Source organism: Esox lucius, chromosome 4 (genome assembly GCF_011004845.1).
Source record: "Esox lucius isolate fEsoLuc1 chromosome 4, fEsoLuc1.pri, whole genome shotgun sequence".
Lineage (NCBI taxonomy): Eukaryota > Metazoa > Chordata > Actinopteri > Esociformes > Esocidae > Esox > Esox lucius.
In genome coordinates this window covers 11,753,169-11,771,696 of record NC_047572.1, presented here as the reverse complement: position 1 = coordinate 11,771,696, position 18,528 = coordinate 11,753,169, and the positions used below count along the sequence as shown (strand labels likewise).

Sequence of the window (18,528 nt, the reverse complement as noted above, 5' to 3'; positions counted from 1 at the left end):
AGTAGTACACATCTCCAGTTTCTTGGCAATTTCTCAGCAATTTCTCCCATGGAATAACCTTAATTTCTCAGAACAAGAATAGACTGATGAGTTTCCGAAAAACATTATTTGTTTCTGGCCATTTTGAGTCTGTTATCAAACCCACAATTGCTTAAGTTGTAGATACTCAACTATTTTCAGCTGTGCTATTTTCAGCTGTGCTAACAAAACAGTTTTTGTAATGATCACTTGGCCTTTTAAAATAATTAACTTGGATTAGCAAACACAATGTGCCATTGGGACACAGGATTGATGGTTGCTGATAATAGGCCTCTGTACTCCTCCATAGATATTCCATGAAATATCTTCGCTATCGCTTCCAGCTACAGTAGTCATTTACAACATTAACAAGGTCTACACTATATTTCCGATCAATTTGATGTTACTTTCATGGACAGAAAATTTACTTTTCTTTCAAAAACCAGGACATTTCTAAGTGACCCCCAAACTTTTGAATTGTAGTGTTTGTGTACTGAATGAGGAAAGAGACTGAGAACAGACCTTCCTTTTTCAACCAGAACTAGAATTTCCTTCTTTTCATGGTTTTCATTCTCAGTAACTATACCTAGACGTAAAAAAACAGAACAAAGAAACGGGGTTATGAATATTGAGGGAACAAGGTACAATAAAAGGTACAACACTAAACGGTACAACACTAAACACATATGTGCACGGTCCTCTAGTGTTGTATCGTGTGAATGACCAAAAGGGAACTGGGTTTAGGGATAGTTTGTTAGAATGTGGAATACAGTGAACAAATATTCAGACCCCTTCACTTCATCCACACTTTGTTGTTTTCTAGACAATTTACAATTACTCAAATGAATTTGTTTGCGATCTGTCTAAACATAATAACCCATAATGACAAAGAGAAAACACCCTCAGAAATGAATGCCGATAAAAATTAAAAACCTCACGTGCATAAGTACTCAGACCCTTTGCCATGACAACTCCAAATTGAGCTCATATGCAGCCTGCATCCTTGGATCATGCTCGAGATGTCTCTAGAACCTGAGGCCAACTGTGGCAAATTCAACGAATTCAACTGGACTTACAAAGGCATAAATCTTTGTATATATGGTCGCACAGTTCACAGTGAATGAGAGCAAAAAAGCTTCAAGGAACTCTCCATAGACCTCCTAGATAGAATTTCGTAGAGGCATTCATCGGAGGAAGGTTATAAAAATAAAAGCAAAACCACTGAAATTTCCCAGGAACACAATGGGTTCAATCATTGTGAAATGGAGGAAACACTACTGGCTGAGCTGGCTGTCTGGCCAAATTAAGTAACTGGACAAGAAGTGACTTGATCAGGCAGGTGACCAAGAACCCACTGGCCACTCTAACAGAATGCAGAGATGGGAGAACCTGCCAGAAAGACCATCTCAGCAGCATTCCATCAATCAGCACTTTATGGTAGACTGGCAAGACACTCCTGAGTAGAAGTCATGAAATGCTGCCTGAAGAATTCCTTGATCATAAGGAAAAAGATTCTCTGGTCAGATGACACCAAATCTTTTAGGCCTGAATTCCAAGCACTATATCTGGAAAAATCAGGTACTGCTCATCACCTGGCTAATACCATCCCTATGATGAGGCATGATGGTGGGAGATGGAAGATGGTGGGACTGGGAGACTGGTCCAGATGGATGGTCAGAGCAAAACACAGAGAGTTTCATGAAGTAGACATGATCTACAGCGCACATGACCTTTTACTGAAATTGTATCTTTCATGTCAATGATTGGCGCAGACAAATCCTTGACTTTAACCCACTGAATATCTGTGGGGAGACCTGAAGATTGCAGTTCACCCACGCTAGCCATCCAATCTGACGGAGGATTTGCGAGGAAAAAAGGGTGAAAGTAACCAAAACCAGGTGTGCAAAGCTAGTGGAGACATACCCAAGAAAACTCAAAGCTGCAATCGCTGCTGAAAGAGCTTCTACGAAGTACTGAATAAAGGGTACTTTGTAGAAGTACTTATGTAAATTTTTTATCAATAAAACATTAAGTCTAAAACACAGCAAAATGTGGAGAAAGTAAAGGGGTCTGTATACTTTCTGAAGGCGCTGTGTATCGTGGTGAAGCTACGTTCAGGACAGGAAGAGACTCACTGAGCTCTTGCAGACGTTTGAGGTTGATAATGTCCTCGGCAGCCCCGTCGTTCCCGGGGCAGATGAAGAGGTTCGACTTCTGAAGGACAAAGTATCCCTCTTTCCACTGCGAAGGGTCCAGCATGGCCTTGTAGCGCAGGACCCCGACCCGCTCAAATTCCCGTGTTAGCAGGCAGTGGCAGCTTAAAGGCGTGGACGCCTGGGGAAGAAAGAACTTCCTGTATTATGTCACAGTACAGGATAGACCATTGAATAGACCCAGGGTACATTGAGGGTGTTACTAAGATGGGAGTTAACTCTGTGTTTGTATTCATTCATTTTTATTACAGTTATAGAGGACATGACAGCATCTGGAGCAATTCAACTAAATAAATTATTTCGTAGTCTGAGAATATTTAATGTGGCACCTTCCCAATAGCCTTGGTCCAACATTGAAGTGCATCAGGAGTCTCCAGACCAAACTGATAGAGCTTCTCAGAGGTCAGGTACAGTTCAAATGTATAGCGAAACCTAGGAGAAAAACAGACGTTGGTAGATGGCACGCTTCCTTTCCTCATCCGCATGTTAAATATAGACAGTAGAATTGGCAACATCCGAACTAATTATTACACACCGATTGGCTCGCTCACCTGTCAATAAATCCATTGTTATCGGAGGAGTCGGGCCTGCTGACCCCCAGACAGAGGATATCTTTGACGTTGATCTTCATGCTAGGATCAGGACATCTGTCAGACTCATAAAAGAGAAGAGAGCGTTCCACCGTGCACCAGTACTTCTGGAAATCTAGATGCAGTAAAGACACATGCTGTTACGTCTCACAGTCTCACAACGCCATACTTGAGTTTATCAGTGATCACTCAGCCTTTGTAGCAAATAAATGCAACAATCCTGGACATCGAGGTGCCTTTCTAAATAACAGAACAGTTGACATTTGGAATTTTACCATAGGCTGTTTTAAAAGGAAAATAAACTACCAGTGACTTCTATGTAAATCACAAAGTTTGGTTTTCTAGGGATTTTAACCATAACATGAATAATTAGTAAAAAAAAATCCCTAAACATATTGGCCCAAGTCTGTAAATTATTTGGTTGTATAAACTTTCTTCCCTACAGGCCTTTTAGACTGATGTTACTGCCTACAAAGGAGGCACATTCCCCTTTTCAACCAGTGCCAAGTGGTGTGCCGTTAGCACCGGCCAACACATGCACGCACCCACACAGTCGCCCACCTTCTCTGGTTTTCCGTGATAGTGTGCCTTTATTCATCGAAGCTGACTTGTAGAGGTAGCCGGAATGCAGAACAGCCTGCATTATTTCATCATAAACACCAGGCTCTGGTAGAAGGACAACAAATCAGAAAAAAGGATAACATGGACAATTTTCAGGGCCGTGGGAATATAGAAAACGTTGGCAATAATGCTCATGAGAGCGTTCCAGGTCAATGTGTAGAGGATTATAAATGCTTATGAATTGCAATGCCGATACCGCTTCTTAAAATACTTGTAAAAGATAAACAAGAGGTTTCGTTCCTTATTATTCTATCCTAACTGACAGAGCTTGCACTTTGTTAATCTTTTACTCAAACAGCACTAGAGGCAAACATACAAAGCAAGAACAGACCTTTTGTTCAATTTCTTTTTCTTATATTACAAAGGCGCTAAGCTAGCAAAAACTTCCAGGATACTTGTCAAAATACACTGCAGAAAATCTCAAACTTTCCCAAAGGCAGATCTGTTAACACCCAACAACTCACTACCTCCTTCATGAAATAGCTCTCTGTTTTGAACACAGCATTTACAGAGGTCTTACATTAAAATAGATCAAAACACAAATATCTCGTATGTGAAGGTCTTCGCAAGACCGGACAGCCGAAGGTCAGCCGAGTTCGCTATCAAATCAACCATGCTCTAATGATTTAAAAGCCTTCTGCAGAGGGATTCAAGGCACTCTGCGTTACACAGCATGGACGCATGATAGGCTCATAATGCGTAATAGCTCCAGCAGGCTTAAAGCCGGTCCCCTGCCTCACCTGCGGTGCCCTGAGACTGGGAAAGGTCCAGAGAGAGACGACTGTCACATCCATTAGAGTGAGCAAGTTGGGCTCGGGCAGACTCTGCATCTGTGAAGATCTGGGTGACCGTCTTTAACAGGTTCTGCTCGGTCACAGCAGAACATAAAACCTGCAGGGCAGAGACAGGGAGAGTGGCCGAGAGACATTAGGCAACACACACACACACACACACCACTAAAAGCATCCAGAGCCATAGGGACAGTCCTCTCTCTCCATTCAACTGCCCCCCCCTCTCATCTGGTCTTTATAATTGTTCTCATTTCAAAGCACATTCCATGTCATTATAGGTTAACAGCCTGGCTGCATAGCAGCTACAGGCAGCTGTAGCCCTAACTTGAACCCCAGAATAGCGTTTGCACTTTAAAATAGCACCGATTGCATGGCATTGCGTGCTGTGTTTTAACTGTAAGGCTGACAAAATAGGGTTGCAAAACTCCTAATAACGACAGTTTCACAGACGTTACATGGTCCCTACAGTGAAACTGTAACCCACAGTTCAGTTCTTTAAAGAGCCATTACAAATTTCAGATGATGACAGCGTTTCATTTGTATTAACTGTATGTCATTTAGCAGACACTCCTCTCCAGAACGACTTACAGTAGTTAAGTTCATGCTGAAACACTAACTTTACTCAAATGCCTGTCAATGTTGTAAGTTAATGTTTTACGGTAAATTTAGGAGAACTTTTTACGTTTCACAACTTCAAAAGGCTATAGAATAATTTTCCCCTTCTCAACCATAATCACAACGAGTGATGGCCATTCGAGGCTTCATTAGCGTTATTTTAGCAGCAGGATATTATGCTGGCAGCACTCAGATTGTCTTTATCACAATAAAAGCCTTTGAAATGTATAAAGAAATATAAAGAAATATAGTTAATCTAGTCTGTGAAAAAGAACAACATTGGAACGGACATTAAACATAAAATGTACCAACTAGATTGTTAACCATGTTACCTTATATATTTCAATGATGGCTTTTATTTTGAGAAAGAAAATCTGAGTTAGCACTGCTAGCATAATATCCTGCTGCTAGAAGAACGGTAATGAAGCCTCGAATGGCCATCACTAGTCACAACTAATTGTTATGTTTACATAGGAAATAAACGTGGCAACTATTTACCTTACAATGTGTTTAGTGTTTATGCAAGGTATCATGGGTAATCGTTTTGCATTTACCTTCAGAAGCTCCTCCTGCGTGTTAAATCCGGGGTGAGGGTGTCGGTAACGACCCTCGCGGTACTTATGGATGATGAACTCCTTCCGCTGTTCTGGTGTGGCGTCACAGTCCAGCTCATCAGCTGGAGGTAGCCTGGCTGCCCAGAACTCATTAGCTCGATCATTCCCCAACATTATGAAGAGCTTTCGAATCAGACAGACAAACAAATACCAGATAGAAGTATGAGTCAGCAACAGCTTTAAAAAGAACTCAGATCTCAAAACAATCTTTGTTAACAGCATACTGAAACCACAGCTTGGTATTTTGGGATCAGTGTTTCCCAATCCTGGTCCTGGGGTCTGCAAGGGGTGCGCATTTTTGTTTTTGCCCTAGCATTCACACACCTGATTCAAATGAAAGAATTGATGACAAGTTGATTATGTCAATCAACTGTGTAAGTGTTAGGGCAACATTTTAATCTAGGCCTAGGGCAAAAACAAAAACACACACCCCTTGGGGTCCACAGGACCAGGATTGGTAAACATTGCTGTAACTGCAATAACCCAGAAGAAACCTTGCCATTGGACTCAAGACAACATTTCCTCTTGCCTTTTTAAGGTTGCCTTCCCCGTTACCTGCACAATCTCATTGCTCCACACGCTGGTGTCCAGTTTCAGGCTCTGTACTTTCGACACCATTGTCCCCAGACCTCGATGTTGTCCTGCAGAGAAAAAGAACAAAAGAACAGGCCATCACTCTTCAGGCACTAGACATCATTATTGTGTTCGTAACAGGATCCCGACCCACAAATTCTGCCTCTAAACCATGTCGGAGTGGGAAGTAATGTGTGTGTATTTAGAAACATTTTTCAGAGCAACTCTGCGACTCCAACCTGGGGCAGGTGTGTTAAAAACAACACAGGTGTTGTCCAAGGGGGCCATAGGTCAAATGTAACCTTTTCCGTTTTGTTTCGATGGCAAAGGGCTGAAAAAACACAGGTGTTGTCCAAGGGGGCCATAGGTCAAATGTAACCTTTTCCATTGTGTTTCAATGTCAAAGGGCTGATAAGACACCTGGCCAAAAAGTTGTGGTCCAATCAATCAAACTCATCCACAGCTTAACATTTATCTCAATTGGTCTCAAGGGATTCTTCTTTGTGACAGAATCCTCTGCCCACCAGGGCCATATCCAATCCTACAGACTCCCTCTGGGGTTCCGGAAGGTCGCCGTTCTCCGAGGCCCCACAATGCAGTGCAGCAGCGACTTTTGCTGTATGTCAGTAGCGAAAGGCTTTGCCTCACCTGCACAGTTCTTACAGATGACGACACAGAGGTTGATGGAGGCCCAGTCGGGATTGATGGCTTTACAGTCGGCGCAGATCTTGTTGGACCTGTTGGACCAGATCTTCTCGGCCACCTCGTAGTCGGACAGGGTCTCTGCTATGGACTCCTGCAGAGCCTCCATCCATTGCCGTTTATCCCGCTCGGACTCGGCTGTGAAACTGTAGTCAAGAAATCGACGAATCAAAACCTTTTTCCGCCACGTCGACATTCTGTGTGTTTTCAGGGCCTCAAAAACAGTGTAGGAGGTTCATGATAGACAAACAGTAGCATCTCCGAAACAAGAGAAACGAATAGTAGGGTTGTTAGGGCATCTAGAAAACAGGTACCTGAATGTTTTGTAGGGGGTGATCATGTCGAAGCCTCTTCCTTTGCCGTCTCTGATTGTGGCTCCTCTAGCCTCGATCAAAGTGATTCCGATCCCATTCTTAAAACACTGTTCGCTCTTGTACAGCCACACCTGGTCGGTGTTGATGGCTACATAGACTTTGGACTTGGTCCCTTTGAGTTCCAGAGGGCCACTCTTCTGGCAGTGGCTGCCCGGGCCAAAGCGAGGGCGCCCAAACACTTGCTGTTCCTTCACCCTTCCCTGTAGAGTACTGCACCACCGCTGTCTATGAACTAGGAGAGGACAGATGGAAACACCTCAGTTGATGGTATCACTTGATTTTAAGTTACATTATAAGTCAGGTTTTAGGGTGATAGTTAGGGTAGCGATTAGCGTAATGAGATATGTATCATTCTGCCATTGAGCGGGCATTTAACCACGCCAGTAATTGCTAATCCCTGGCTGTGAACCCGTCCCAGGGGGAGTGGGAAAGTGCAGAAAGACCACTTCCATTTCACACGGGAACATTTTGTGAAGCGATACAACTATGAGCAGCCATTATAAGCCTACTGTGTTCATGCGGTAAAGTGCCTTGTGTAGGATCTTAAGTGCTGCTCTTAAAGAGCTTTGTTTACCTTCGTTATCAGCCCGGAAGATAAACGTCCTGTGACTTGTCACTATTTCAAATTTATTGTCTTTGGCCGGTCGAGCCATCTGTATTGCAGCCAAAGGGATCACTCCTTTTGGGTAAGGATCCTGGAAGAGCATGTTGAAGAATACATATTGGACTCATTACTACAGATATTCCTAACTAAATGTAGTACAGTGAGGTCAAAAATCTGAGAATAGTCTGGTAGACTTATATAGATTGCAATTTCCTTGAAAATTTTATTTCAAGAGAAAATGTGGAGAACTGTTCTCATACCTTCTCACTGCCGAAGTACATCAGATTTTTGCCATCGAACTTCACATAGCGCTTCTGGAAAACATAGTTCCTAGGATGCAAACATAAAATCGCAGTGCGGAATTAGAAAAGCCAACAAAATGTCCACTCTTTTGGATTCGTATCACGCCACACATGAAACCCAATAGCATTAAAAAGTGTATCTCATGGTTATTGTAACGAACATATAACAGATTGGAGAAAGTGTTAAGAAAGGAGGAAGAGACAAACCGGTTTGAGAGGACACACACGAGGCAGAGACAGTCCCTCAGGCGGGAAGAAAACACGGAAGAGGAAAAGGAGCAGAGGACGGTGAGCCAAGGCCAAGGCCAGGCGTACCCTTGTGGAGACAACTTATCCAGCCAGCCACTGATGATGGGCGTGGACTGCTCGGAGAGGGAGGTGTAGCTGGCGTACGGGGAGATGGTTTGGTCCTCATCCGGTTCGGTGGGGTAGAGGCTGGGGGGTAAGGACAGGCAGCGTGGGGACGTTGCTGGCCCTCCTACCGTGCTATAACCCTGGGATTCACTGTAGAGGGCGTGAGACAGACGTTTGGCCCAGGAAAGCTTGTGTGACCTGACAGTGCAAAGAGTCTCTGTTACTGGTTAAATAATGCATAATTAGTTAATTCCTTGTGAGTTATATTGAAACAATTGAGAGAAAAGAGAACATCTGTTTTGTCCAGTCTTCTTGACAGCATCATCTTACCCATGATCCTCTCCATGACTCTCTGATGCTTTTTTTGTCCCTGTCTTTCCTTCACTTGTTGTCGATTCCACCTAAGACATCACAAAATTAGGAAGACATTCCAGAAAACCAAAGTGAGCGAACAATAAAGACAATAGAACTATGACATGCTCTTGAAACCAAATAACAGACTCAGGCTTCATCCAAAATGGCAGCCTATATAGGGCCCTACTTCTGGCTCTGACCAACAGAAGTGAACTAGATGGGGAAGAGGGAGCCAATTACAGATATGAAATGATATTTACCTGAAAAGCCTCAGGGTTTTATGAAGAACACCCTAACATTTACCCCAAGTAGTAACAACATTTTCTATCATAACATTTTCTATCATGATTTGGAACCATTATATACAATAGTTTTTCATTATTGTATACATTAACAATACAATAATTAACTTTTTCTGAGTTTTCATAATAGATTTCTTCTTATAACATTTTATTGGAAACAATTCTTATTATTTCTGGGCTTTTATATGTATTTTCTTTATAGGAACCCAGATTAGGAATTTGTACTAGGGCAACGTAAAGGATGGTTCCAAGTCTTACCTCAGAGTGTTGTAGTGGCTGTCTCTGGAAGACTGTTTCACAGTATGGACTGATATCCTCTGGATCCTCCATAAGAACTGTGTTGGAGAAATTAATTAAAATATTACAAGCCTTGTTGTTACAACAGTTCATAAAGTCTTCTAAAATCTATACCTGAATGCTAATTTGTTAGCAAAAACTAAAGCCTAAGCAATTCAAAGTGTTTGCCACTTTCTTAATGACCTCATTCTAAAGAGCTGTAATTTATAGGCCTAATGGATGCATGTTGATTAGTCTCTTACTAATCCATTTGTTTGGTTACACCCAGAAAGTGAGGGGTAGACAAACCTCCGTGGGACGATTCAGAAGAGCTGTCACTTAAAGTGCTACGGACACATGAAACAAAAGTTGCGGTCAACAAAAAATTACTCTCTTTTGATGCTGGCAGACATTTCCATTTCAAATAATCCTGAAGTCTGACTTTGACCTACCTGTTTCTTTCAGGAGTAGAATCCATCTCATTTCGTGGTGGTGGTAGAGGAACGCTGCCTGGCGTTTGTCCACGACTAGCTACAGGGCTAGGTAAAGTGCCACAATAAATCTCATTAGGGACCATCTCCATCGGGGAGCCGGGAGGGGAAGCAGTCACAGAAGAAAATCCAGTGTTGTCGCAGTGAAAAGAGGATGAAGGGGAAGGAGAGCCTGAGAGGGGTGGTTGGTCCTGGTTCTGGCCAGTCATTTCACCAGGCGGTGTGGTTCCCCTAAACAAGGCTGGCGGTACACCACGGTTCATCCTAGGAGGAACAGGAGGAAGAGGTCCTCCAGAATCGGACACGCCACTCAAACTCTTCTCTCTCAGGCTCAGGCTATGTCTTAGGGCAGGAGTCGGAGCATGGATAGGCTCTGTGGCTGAAACCACTCTGACGGGGTCACCTGAAGGTAATCCTTCCACTATGGGAAAGCTGAGAGATTCCTGAGATGGTTTCTTAGTCAGAACCTGCTTTTCCAGGGGTGCTTGCGGGATCGGACACGAGAGGAAGCGGGTGGGTTCTGCTTTGTGTCTGTGGAAAACTGTTCTAGGTTTTGGAACTGGCTTCACCCCTGTAACATTCCCATTTTTCTGCTGCGGCTGTTCTGACGCAGAGTTCATCAACATGGAAGGAATGTTTGGAACGGAACTATTCCTAAATGCTTCAAACGCAACGGCACCCGTTCCGCATTCCTGCTCGGACTTCGGCCCTCCTGATTGGATGGATGGTGAGTTAATGTCTGACTCTGACTGACAGCGGTCCAGCAAAGGATCTAAGGGCTCTGATGTCGACTTCTTCTGATTGGTTGCCCTCTGAATGTGCTGCACCAGCCTCAGTATTCTCTTCCTGTGCCCGGTGGCAGTTATGCCCAGTCGGATAAAAGCTCCATTGTCTAAGTGGATGAGGTCCTTGGCCAAGAGGAAGCCAGACTGGCGGAAGGTCTTCAGGTACCTGTCCAGGTGGATAGCAGCCAACAGGGTCTCCACGTCTGTGTTTCCATCTATTGTTGCCATAACAACACACACGCACAGGCTTGGACGGGGCCTTCTGCTACGACGGAGGAGGCAACGGCCATTACTGACCTAAACACAAAGATGTTGGACACGCCACTGCATCTGTAAAACAGAGGAAGGAATTCATCTATTTATGTATCCATTTGTTCATATTGAGGTACTCCTGTAGTAACACTGTAGGCGGAGAACATCTATAAAACATGGAAATACTGGATACAATTCAATAGCTTTTTCTTCCAACCATGTGTGTTTGAGTATATTGTACATGGGTGGCTGTCTCGGATCACGTCTCAACTGGTTTCATCCTTGGTCAGCCTGGTCACTTAACGAGGCAGAAAGCTGGTGATTAATTTACATTTAGGGATGCACGGTATGCAGAACCATAACCGCACAATGACCGCATGGCTGGAAGGGTTTCAGAAATGTGCCCCATGACAGAGGGCTGTTTTCACTAGACTGAAACAGGAGGCCAATAAAATGGAGGGAAACTGCATCACTTTGAATCTTCCCCGGTAGGTCAACATTCATGTTCTTGCCAGATTCTTAAATCTCAGAGTTGGAACAAAGGCTTAAGTCACTGATCCCACAAAGACACTTGATTGTTTGTGTTTAGGACAGGTCTGTAAAGTTAGGCTCTGATGGGAAAACACAGCCAGGAAACATAGAGACTTGGCACTGCAGACTGATAAGAAGTGAGAATTTGTTCACAATAAAGATCAGGAGATTATGAAATAGCACTCAGACTCATGGTAGAAAGAAAAAAAAACACAAGGTAAACAGCAATCATTTGTTGAACTGCAAATTTTATTTAATCATTTGCAGACAACTTACCTTTTCAAGATGACTGCAATAATGTTGCACAAATGAAAAGAGAAAAAACAATAACCCAGTGTCCTGGGGTCCAGCAGCATCTGAGGCAAGGCTGTAGGCAAGCCCTTGTAGGAACACTTGGAATGCCTTCCATTTTAATGTCTCAGAACTGGGTTCAAGCCCTTGTAGGAACACTTGGAATGCCTTCCATTTTAATGTCTCAGAACTGGGTTCAAGCCCTTGTAGGAACACTTGGAATGCCTTCCATTTTAATGTCTCAGAACTGGGTTCAAGCCCTTGTAGGAACACTTGGAATGCCTTCCATTTTAATGTCTCAGAACTGGGTTCAAGTCCTGTTTGAAACCAAACAATTTTCTCAAGCCCACATGGAGTGCCAGGGGTGCGTGGTTTGTAGTTATGAGGTGGTCAGTCATGCCATGCATGTCAAATGAAGCTTGCAATATATTCAACATATTCAAATAGTGCTTGAACCCAGGTCGGCTATGCGCATCCCCACGGATGACTCAGCTTGAGAACACAACTTGAAGAGGATCTCAAGGCCAACTGAAGTACTTCACAAGCCTTGTTTGTGGGAGGCACAGCACAGCACATCCAACATACAACATTCCAAAAGCAGGAATCTGCACGAGCAGCGGTTCAGTATGCAAAGCCCTGAGCTACAGCTGGATCGTCAAACAATAATCAGACACAGTTCACAGGGAGTACAATGTGGACCAGCCCCAGACAAGACTGACTTTAAATTGAGAATGGAAAAAGCTACACAATCCAGGACTAAGTTCCATCTGCGTTCAGGAAACGGGTCCCAGCGGTTCTCTAGCCTTAAAAAAGGAGACTCCAGTAGGAAGGCAACAGAGGAATAGGAAGTGAGCTGATGAAAAGGGGTCTATGACTCATATCCTTCTCTTCCTTTGTCTCCACTCTGGAGGGTAACCTTTGCCTCATGCCCACTGATACACACTGAGGAACACAGGGCACTGGTTCTGGACCGAAATCAGACTTAGTACAGACCAAAAAGAATCAGATTTCATATGATTACAAACCCTTTGTGCGCTTGATTAAGCTTAGCTTATCGGCAGATAAGTCCCTGAACATTAAACCACCGGCCCACCTGGCGGGCTAGGCAAGCCAAATGAAAACATTCAAAAAACTAAAAGTGGTCTGGTGCAGTGGAGAGGCAGGAGACCTATGAACGAGGGCTGATAAAGCCTGCCATGAGTGAGGAAGGTTTGGGAAGGCTTCAGGACAGGAGGGAGGGAGGGAGGGAGGGATGGGTGACAGGATGTCGTCACTCCCGTCACTTTCCACTTGAATAGCTCCAGCTGCAACATGGTGACCTAGAACTGAATTTGCAACCCAACACCATTAGTAAGTTTGATTCTAGAGATCTAACAACTTGACCAGATGATATCATGTATTTATATTCATCCTTTAGTTAACCACACAAGTCAATAATGAACAAATTGTTGGGGGTTTTCCCCACTACATCCCGCTGCTGGTAGAGGAGTGTCAGTTCTGCTCACTCGGTGGATGGCAGACCAGATTCTGCAGGAAGTGATGTTGGAGGGCTCAAATCCCAATGTGCCAGTGCTGTGAAGCGACATCGCCCTGCATAGAATGCAATCTTTCAGGTGGGATTTTAAACAAGTGTCCTGCCTCTTTATGGTCACTAACATTGCCTTATGACAGTTATGTTAATCCTGCTTTCCTGGCTACATTTAAAACCTGCCCCTTACACCCCCAGCTTCCAATTGACTAATACGTCCACTCTTTTTTTTTTCTTCTTTTTTTTTTTTTTTTTTAACTAAATATCCCCTCAATGATTCACGTTTACATTTTTAGCACAGCTGTTTGTCTAGACTGACCTACAGTTGTGAGTTCAAAGATTTACTTCTTGTACTAGCCCCAGTGATGTTGTGTTGCATTCAACACGCCCATGCCGAATCAGCCGCACATGCTCTGGTTTCACCGACAGACAACCGGTAGTGGGTCACCATGAAACCGAGACCTCAGCTTCTCCTATGGTAACACGCAATGCACATGACGGAGGAAAGGCAGCGGGTCAGCAAAGAAGTAAATGATTTGGTGTGATTTTTCCTGCTACGGGGGGATTCTAGCCCTGCTAGCACATGACAAAGATGCTTCCTTCTGCCCTGCCTTCTGTATTTGATGTCGGGGGAGGGTTAGACAACTCAGAGGCGAAGGGACATCGTCAAACTAGATTTCTTTAACGGGAGAGGTGGCGAGAGCTCAGGTGATTGACAGCAGATCACGTTGAGCGGCGAGTTCACATAGGAGCTCCCATCTGCCGTGCTGAGAGGCAGAGAAGCTCATGATGCACCTTATACTATAGACTATGTGGTATTTGTGTCTATTCACTGGACATTCCCAATGAAATTACATAATCCAAATCGAAAACGTTGTGTTTAGGTCACGTGGCGCCTTTGCAACACACGTTGGTCAGCTGCTTACCCTTTCTTGTTACAGTCGGATGTTAAAACATTGCAAACTCACCATTTATTATGAAATGAGTCGGCTTCACATTTTCACACGCACTTTACGTCCTGTACACAATTGCTTCCTTCCCTGTTTCACCGTTCTGCAACTACAGCTCCCCAGACATCACACGGTGATACAAAATAAAAGAAAAAGTTTAGAATCAGAATCGGGCTGCCTAAACTCATTGTAATATTGTATAGCTTATGGTCCTGTTCTCTAACTTTTTACAGAACGGAGTTCATGTTTTTTAATTGAGAGACTGGTGACATCTCATGGTCTACCATGGGAGTTGTACCCATGTTTTGCTTCTAATGAAACCCATCTAAATAAATTGACATCTTGACTGTGAAACTCCTTGGGTTTTGATCTTAATTATAACTAAGGCATGTTAACAGCCAAGCACCATACGTTCTGACCACAAATCCAGGCCCTGGAAGGACTTCCTGTACAGAGAGATTGGCAGAACTCTCTTTTTTAAGGACTCCAATTCATCTTGTAAACAAACAATGTTTTGTTTTGGAAAATCAAGCATGTCTCAATTACGTGTGGGTGACAGCCAAAAACACATCTTCTGAGGAAAATGTAATTTATTCACTGGCATGTCCATCACACTAGCTGTCTGAACATAAGCACAGAATCAGTTCTGTCAACTCCTCATTAATGTTAACCTAATCATCTAACCAGTCCAAATCTGGTAAAAAAGGACACTAAAACGTTGTGTAAGAAACATACAAGTTACTATGGAAAACCTCATGCTCTTCCAAGGTCGTAATGTCCCTAAACTCCAACAACTGTAGGTCCTTCAAGTCAAACAATTAGCGGAAGTGGAGAAGAGGTAGAGTCAAAAGTAATTTAGAGGGACGGAGGACTGGAGCAGGCCTCTGAGATATATACAGGGTGCTGGCTGGGCTGGCTGGGGGTGGTAAGGCTGTATATAAATAACAGTGAAAGACTATTGTGAGACACAATGTCATTGTTCACTGCTAGGCTAGCTATGGCCACCGCGCTGTCCGGATAACAGTACAGACGTTGTGTATGCACGGGTGGCGATGTGTGTGTGTGTTGGCAAACAAGCTCAGTCACATTTTGGGCTGTCTTTCTCTCGCTGTCTCTTTCTGTCTCAGATCGGGAGGATGTGACTACAACACTTGTTTGGGAGAAACTGCTTTGAAACCATGCAGATGGATATTCTTCTGAACACACCCACACAAACTTGGATTTAAATACATGTTTACTGCTCAGATAGGGTAGGAAAAAAGGCAAACTCCCAGCAACTCATAACTTAGACACATAAATCAAGAGTCTCTGCGACTTGTTCTTCCTGTCAATGTGCGCTAGAGGACAGACAACAGTTTTATAAGACAGACCGTACTCCAAAAAAGACACTATTACAATAGTATTGACTGATACCCCGTTCCAAAATGATTCAGTAGACTCTTTTATTCAAGGCGACTTTGGTCAAATGTATGCAAGCATGACTAAGGGTGGTTCCAGGAACAAAACCCAATATCCCAGTGTTGAAAACACCATACTCTACCAACTAAAAAGCTAGGGGAGTGCTTGCAACAAGGAATACTCTCGTTCTGATCCTTTTCTTCTGTCTTTCTGCATATACTTGACTAAAGATGGTCTCATTGATTAGATGTTTAGGTTGCATGACCAAAGTGGTAAGTGGAAAAAATAATCTAGCCCAGACTGTAATTGAGTATGTAAATAACTATGAAATGAGTCGTAACTTCAACAGGAAAGCTGATTCTGTCTGTGCTTCCAACTCCCACAGAAGCAGTAGCCTGCCCCATAGCCAGGGGAGGACAAGCTACATGTCCAATGCACTTCCTTAACTAACAATATATTTTCCCAGATGAGGTAGTGTAATCAGTTAGACCAGATTCTTACTGGGATCATTTAAGTCTGCAAGGCAGCATTATAATGGAGAAATTAAATCAAAGCCATATTCTAGTATTTACCCAGTATTGTTTGTGTGCTGTGTAAAACCTCATAGGTATGCGGTCAAGAGTGTGAGCAAGTGATGTATATTGCACATTTTACATTTATGGCAACACGTAAACACAGCTAAGGCGGGTCTGAATTAACCCCAGCCTAAATTGATGGAAAAACACAAAACACTGATAACACCCAAATTAACTAACTGAAAGACAGCTATGATTCATTTGGATTTTAGACAACGTTAATGACTGACATCCTGTCCAGCTCTTTTTCTCACAGAAATATCTAAAGTCTGTGGGAAATAAGTTCGTTTATGCACAACTGATTCGTGAGGAGGAAAGGAAAACGCTTTTTAAATGTTAGCTCGCAGGATCAGGTGGCTTTGCGAAGTAATTGTATTTTTGACCAAGGCATGTCATTAAAGAATGCTCAGAATTATATTATCTATGTTGTGTGAAGTATAACCAACTGTATAGCTCCCTGATACAAAGTGATGGCAACTTACTGTCATATATAAACCTTAAAACAGGGTCAAAGATAACGATGGCTATCTATAGACAGATGAAAAGCCTTTCAAGGTCAGTGATTCTGGTCCCGTGCGTCACAAAACATAAAAACCGAAGACTGACAAAAAATAAAGCTACTTCATCCAGTAGGCCTAGATGATACTATCATCTGGGTCTTGCTACAATAGGCGAACACTAGCAGCAAATCCCATTACATTCATTAAGTACATTAGGGATACTAATGGTAATTATCCCACAACGGCGCTGAAGAAGTTTTCGTATGTCTACTGTTGCTGTTACTATGTATAATGACTGAACAACAACAATAACAACTGAGGCCTACGTACTCAATACTATTTCTAAGGTGGTTCTTGATTCAATTAGGTTTCAGATATGAAATCTCAACTGGCAGAGACGAGGAGGTTGGGACCAACTACAGGTCGCTCTGGAAACTCTATAACCTACTGCACAACTGATGTGATAAAGGGGAAATGATTGACACTAGGTTCACATGCCAAGCCCATGTGGTGTCATAAGATACCCGACAAAATAAGATAATTAGTATTTATTTGAAAAATACATTCTTATATAGAACCCCATTATTATGTACTCTACACAACTATGCTAACTAAATATAATGGAATTCTGAATTAATCATTCAGGTACTGTTAAAAGTATGATACTGCCCCAGGTAAATAATACTGATGATTTAACTAATTAGCTGATAGAAAAACATCGATTTTTAAGCCGTCCATTACAATCAAAATAACATGCCTTCGGTTGTGGTCCGGTTACGAGTTCAACATTGTCACTGAAACGTTACAATATATTAGTTACAATATTCTGAACATCATTACCTTTTGCTGTCTTGATGCGCTTTGTTGGTATCCGTGTAGCAGAAAGCTTTAATCCCTCGATTTCTCAGTTGAGACCGGGTGCGCAGATGACTTGTACAGAGGAAGCCTGTCCGCAACTTTGTACCAACGGTTTACTTAGAGAAGTATCAAGGAGATCTTAAAGGGAAGGGCGTCTGTGATGTTTAGCCGAGATTTATTTTCTGTTCAACAGCTCACTTTCTCTTATCGACCTTTAAGTTACTCGTAATGATTACAAACATTTGTCTCCACTACATCGTCTTTACCAAATTAATCTAAAATTAATCTTAATCTAATCTAAATTCAGAAATAAGGCTTAAGATCTTGTCATTTTTACATTTGAAATTTCCTACAGAAAACGTAAATTGTATGTGCATTATGTAGGTCAGACGTTTAAAATTGCAACTCGTTCAGGTACAAGAGTTAAAAAATGAAAGCTGTACATTTCGCCAACAGACGTTTCGGACAGATCCAAAAACCAGAACAATGTTTTAATAGACTGCAGGCTGCAAATAATGTGGATGTAGAGGAGGGACCAAGAAGGTGTGGTCCCAGATTTTAATAACCTTCGTTTTCCTGCCTGACACACGCACGCACCCGAACTTATATTACACACTTTTCACATTAGTTCAGAAGTTATAAAATGCAACATGAAACACATAACTTTCTTCAAGTAAGCCTAAACATTCTTACGAAACAAGGTTAAGAAAGTATCTGACATCATCTGTGTAGGTTTGCAGTACAATAACATTACATATTTACATAAATAATCAAAATGGAAGTCAGTCTGAAGAATCCAACGAAGTCGTAGAAGTTCTAAAAGCAGGGAGAATATCTTAAGTGTGAGAAATCAAGACAGCCTCAAAAACAATCTGACTGATGCGGACAGGAAGTTGCCTTAGGGAAACAGGAAAGGCCTGGGACAATACAGATTCCAAGAATTGGCCCGCAGCTGGATTTTTATGTCTGCAAAAGGATACAGCCACATATCATTAACTGATCGACGAAGAGCAGCAAACGTGCAGCCCAAAAGCTAATCTATAGCACGTTTCAGTTAACAATCAAA

The 18,528-nt window shown here is 42.7% G+C and overlaps 1 protein-coding gene across 2 annotated transcripts in view; it reads right to left on the bottom strand.

Annotated features, from left to right (window-relative positions):
- The window catches only part of arap3 (ArfGAP with RhoGAP domain, ankyrin repeat and PH domain 3), a 28,438-nt gene extending 10,370 nt beyond the window's left edge, over window positions 1-18,068 (bottom strand). The window contains exons 1-18 of one of the 2 annotated variants that reach the window (XM_010866429.4): window positions 17,445-18,068; window positions 9,756-10,909; window positions 9,613-9,650; window positions 9,286-9,362; window positions 8,702-8,772; window positions 8,333-8,569; window positions 7,976-8,045; window positions 7,686-7,806; window positions 7,052-7,343; window positions 6,684-6,883; window positions 6,018-6,103; window positions 5,403-5,585; window positions 4,183-4,333; window positions 3,383-3,487; window positions 2,783-2,936; window positions 2,561-2,663; window positions 2,154-2,352; window positions 541-604 (exon numbers count right to left, since the gene is read on the bottom strand). In XM_010866429.4, coding sequence (XP_010864731.2) covers window positions 541-604; window positions 2,154-2,352; window positions 2,561-2,663; window positions 2,783-2,936; window positions 3,383-3,487; window positions 4,183-4,333; window positions 5,403-5,585; window positions 6,018-6,103; window positions 6,684-6,883; window positions 7,052-7,343; window positions 7,686-7,806; window positions 7,976-8,045; window positions 8,333-8,569; window positions 8,702-8,772; window positions 9,286-9,362; window positions 9,613-9,650; window positions 9,756-10,807 — 3,203 coding nt within the window. In that variant the 5' untranslated portion in view covers window positions 10,808-10,909; window positions 17,445-18,068. The remainder of the gene's footprint in view (window positions 1-540; window positions 605-2,153; window positions 2,353-2,560; window positions 2,664-2,782; window positions 2,937-3,382; window positions 3,488-4,182; window positions 4,334-5,402; window positions 5,586-6,017; window positions 6,104-6,683; window positions 6,884-7,051; window positions 7,344-7,685; window positions 7,807-7,975; window positions 8,046-8,332; window positions 8,570-8,701; window positions 8,773-9,285; window positions 9,363-9,612; window positions 9,651-9,755; window positions 10,910-17,444) is intronic. The other variant, XM_010866428.4, reaches the window with a different exon arrangement.
- Between the last annotated feature and the right edge of the window lie 460 nt (window positions 18,069-18,528).